Source organism: Corvus brachyrhynchos, unplaced genomic scaffold, assembly GCF_000691975.1.
Source record: "Corvus brachyrhynchos isolate BGI_N302 unplaced genomic scaffold, ASM69197v1 scaffold106, whole genome shotgun sequence".
Lineage (NCBI taxonomy): Eukaryota > Metazoa > Chordata > Aves > Passeriformes > Corvidae > Corvus > Corvus brachyrhynchos.
In genome coordinates this window covers 4,188,979-4,193,570 of record NW_008238834.1, presented here as the reverse complement: position 1 = coordinate 4,193,570, position 4,592 = coordinate 4,188,979, and the positions used below count along the sequence as shown (strand labels likewise).

Below are 4,592 nucleotides of genomic sequence, written 5' to 3'. Positions count from 1 at the left end.
AATGTGAAAGAAATGTTGCTGAGCACAGTAAATATTGTTACTTAAGATTACTCAGAAATTTGATTACTTCTCCTAAATCAGATTTTATTAAGCCACACGTAGAAGAAATTATTGCTACAGAAGAGACACCTGATCCAAATGAAATGCCCCCTGTGGAAAAGGAAAAGGATACAAAAAGCAACCAGCAAGCAGCAAAGAAGACTGATGGAAAGGCAGGAGTAGCAGAAAAGGTTCCTCAACCCACAGAAGGCTTGGATAGGCAGGGAAAGAAACTACCAGAAGAAGCAGCCTTGGGTAAACCCCACTGAACTTCAATGAAGAACATGATCCTGTAATGAACAGAATAATAAATTCAACCTGAGATTTCATGAGCAATATATTAATGATAATATTTTAACACAAAAGTTTATTAGTGGCGGGTTTTCTGTAACATTTGTAATACTTCCTAACTTTAAATTTAAATGCATAGTAGATGGGCACTTATGTCTCAGTACCAGATAATTGCACTGCAGGAATTTCTAAGTATCTGAATAATGATGCATATACTGTCAATGTGAATTTAATTACTAAAATAAGTCCATTATAAGCAGAGTTCATTAGAGCAAATCTTGTCCAGAACTGACATATTTACTGCAGTGTAAAGGAATGTTGGTATCAGTTACATGGATGTGTTAATCAATATTTCTAGGCCATCACAGCTTGAGGCAGATGCTGCCTTACTTTTTCAAGGAAATTATATATACAGCCCTCTTCACGACATGTAGGCTCTACTTTTCACCATGACCAGTCTGGCCACAGTGGAAGATCTCCAGAAACAGAACCATCTCCTATGGATGCAGGGGGAGCATAAGTGGTTTTCTTTTGATCCAAGTTTCTTTCATGCAAACCTGTTTCATCAGGTGAACCAGGATGACATCCGGCCATTTTTTATCACCAAGAGCCACTTGACTTCTTTTCAGTCCTCTCCACTTCATTAATTCCCTTAAAGCCTTCATGAGTTACTGTGTATATAGCATTAACCCATGAAGTATCAGCTGCCTCACATGCTCATTTTCCTCCCCATTTTTTGCTACAGTACTCAGATTTCTGATAACCCCCCCGCTCTTCTTCCTCAGCGGCTCAGTCCAAGACTATCCCTTCTTCCACTCACTAGCATCATATCCACTGGTTTCTTATAAGAGACTGTAGCTTCATGGTCATGTAAGCAAGGAATAAATGCAAGCCAAGAATCTCTGCATTAAATCATTGCTGTGCTCATTCACGTTTATTACTGTGTTCACTCACGTGTTTATGTACCAAGGATATAGGAAAATATGACTCATTTGCAAATGCTTAGATACCATGGAAGAAGCAGAGTTCAAGCTGAAAAAAAACCCAATTAAAATAAAGGTCAGAATTTATTTTGTTGCTGTGCAAGCTGAGTTCAACTTTAAAGTGACCAGAAGTTATAAGACATAAGAAATTAAAATAAGATATTTTAATTACTAGGAAAATATTCTTATTGATTTCAACTCTAAGAAGGCTCAATCATATTGTATTGTCTTTTTCCAGATAGATTATTGATGAAAGGTTACTGAATTCCACTGGTATTTCTAGGTGTTGGATCTATGACGAATGTGGAAATACTGAAAACACAAGAAATACGAGTTTCCAATCCATCCTTATAGAACTGCTAGCATGAGAAAGCAAAAAGTCTCAATAGCATATGAATGTGTAGAAGTCAAGACACTGATATCCCTGATGAGAAGAAATTAATTTCATTCCAGTAGAGTTCCAACAGGACTCTATTCAACTCTTTTTAAAATCAACAGAAATTTTCCTGCTGGATGAAATACTGGATAGAACACTTATATGTAGGCAAGTAGAGTAATAATGTTTCTGTAAACAATGTAAAGGATTTAAACAACTTGGATGGTCCATAGTGAGTGACAGAAGGACGTAGGATGCAACAGAGAAAAAATTATAGAAATCAAAATACTGAGTTCTACACAAAATGGTGTTGGGAGAAACTTAAATGCAGACTGAACTACAACTAAAATCATCCAACTACACTTAGGTACTGTTTGACATTGAGCTTGACTCAGTTCTGCATCACATCTTTTTCTAAACTTACATATTACAGCCCAGCAGTGAAGGATGTAAGCGTAGGTGCCACAGAGAAATGCAGTAAGGAGCACTTCCATGGTAGGACACCCCAGTGCATGTCGTTTCTCATGCAACTACTACAGAAAATGAGAAATACCTAGAGATGTGCAATTCTATCACTCTGCCAGAGTTACAGAGTGTGGACCTCCAAAAGCAGTGCAAAGCTGCAGGTTGTTTCCCACAACTCCCCCTTGCTATGGCAATTATTTCAAGCTGCCTTACATCTGCAAAGATCCATCACCCCTCAGAGCTCCTTCGCGTTGGGAGCCTGTCTGCCACAAACACCAACGGCAGCGAGTAAGTTATATATAGAACGGACTGTACCACTGAGAGCCTGATCCAATTCCTGCAAAATGCCACAGGGGTCTTTTCATTAGTTTTAATAGAAATCAAGCTAGATCTCAGAAGAACGTTCTAAAAATGTCCCAAGTCTCAGATTACAAAGCCCATTTTTCTCACTGTGAAGCCAATAGCAGATCTCTCTTTTGTGTCATTGTAGCAGAATCAGGTCTGAGCTTTTTGCTGCAAGAAAAATCATTATTTTCCTGATATTTCAATTAAAACCTACTGGAAATAGCTTTAAAATTTTAAACTAAAATGCATTAGAGTTTGGGGATTTTTTTTGTTATATTTGGATGGTTCCTCATAAAGCTGGAAATGGAGGCACATCAGTATTGTTCTACAGGACTGTATTTGCTATCCAGAAGTATAGTGTAGTATGCACAATAATGTGATAAACATATCAAAGATTACCCCTCTGTTCTTATTTTGATTATTTAAGCTGTAGTGGTTCACAAATGTATCACAAAATGTCCAAAGTTAATATTAACAGAATTGTTGAGTATACTAAAGCTTATGATTACCACAGTGGAATAATTTCTTTCTTGCATTTTAAATGTATTATTTATATTCTATTCTCCATTATAAGTATGAAAAATTGTTTCAGTCTCTGTGCATTACATAATGATAGAATGCAAATTACTTCTGTAGCAACAGGATCTCCTATCAAACACACAGAATCATTTGACTACATTTAAATTCAGGCACTGGACGCAATGTTTATCTGAAGCACCAATTCTCTTTATTTTCTTATTTCTCACCTACATGTTCCATTTCAGCACATATTACTCTTTATATTCAAATTTATAACTCTTCTAGAAATTCATGTTCTCATGTTATAATAACTGTATTTAACAGTAAGGGAAAGTGTTGCAATAAGCTATATTATCTAATCACCTTCTAAAACCAGAAAGGATGATTTTTGAAGATGAAAAGGGATGAGAAAAATAGGCTTTGGCTTCCACTGTATTAAAGGCACCGAGAATCCAGCTGTCCTTGAATTCTTCTGGATTTGTTAGCCAATTATTGAGGAAGATCTGTCTGTGCTCTGAGACTGACAGACATAATTTGGTAATACATTAAGCCGTAATCTTTGAAGCAGCTAGCTGCAAACTGAGATCATCCTTAAACTAGCACAGAGTGCACTTCTGCTCTTTGTCCTTGAACAGCAACTATAAGGTGAATGCACAAATGAGATTCCATTTAATCTGCACTTCCACAGATCAGACAGACACCTGCAACAAGTCTTTCCCCACCGTTTTTTTTTGTTTGTTTGTTTGTTTTTGTCTTGCTAAAAGGACACTAGGTTTTAAGAACTGAAGCAAAATGTTGTCCATGGAAAAGAGCAACACAAGCTGCAAAGAAAAAAATGTTAGAAAAACCTGCTCCATTTCACAAGGGCTTCTAGAGATGAAGGTACTATGAGAGAGACAGTGAGGGGCTGATGGAGAGGAAGGAAGGCCCCAGATTTGGGTGCAATCTTCTGCCAGCTTTTGCCCTAGTCTCACTTCCCATTTCATTATGCGAGAGTTCTTTCCTGCAATCTCCTTCTGTAAATTTTCAAATGAAATACCATTCCTTCCTTCTTTCCCAATCTTGCATCTTCTATCATCCAATTTGACACAGTTATTTCCATTTACCATTTCATCACTTGCACTAACAGGACCAGAATAAAACCTCCTGCTTAATTAGGCTGTGATTTTGGCAAGGATAAGGGACTTCTTAACAAGAGGCCTGAAATCCTATCATATCTATTATCAGAAAATGGTTTGGGAAACACCTGCTACTGATTGACAAAGAATGGAGAAATACTGCTCACATGAGACTTGATCTGAGTTAAGTAAGTGCTGGCTTAACCAAATATGTTAACTCTACACACAAGCCCATCAACTTTTGGGACTATTGGTGCGCTTAAAAATTGTGGTGGACCAGGGTACAGCTCCTTACCGCCCTGAACCCTTGCTATTAACTTCCCTCTTTTTGGTTTGTTTTTTTTTTTGTTTTGTTTTGTTTGTTTGGTTGGGTTTTTTTTTTTGACTCTTAAATGGAAATAAAAAGATAAACTAAACTTAACTAAATCATAACATCCTGTCATAATGTCATTCTGA

General features: G+C 37.0%; 1 protein-coding gene across 3 annotated transcripts in view; it reads left to right on the top strand.

Moving 5' to 3' along the window:
- The window catches only part of MYOM1 (myomesin 1), an 80,874-nt gene extending 77,789 nt beyond the window's left edge, over positions 1–3,085 (top strand). For all 3 annotated transcript variants that reach the window (XM_017738245.1, XM_017738247.1, XM_017738246.1), the window contains one exon: positions 82–3,085. In XM_017738245.1, the coding sequence (XP_017593734.1) occupies positions 82–308 (227 nt within the window). In that variant the 3' untranslated portion in view covers positions 309–3,085. The remainder of the gene's footprint in view (positions 1–81) is intronic.
- Positions 3,086–4,592: the final 1,507 nt, after the last annotated feature.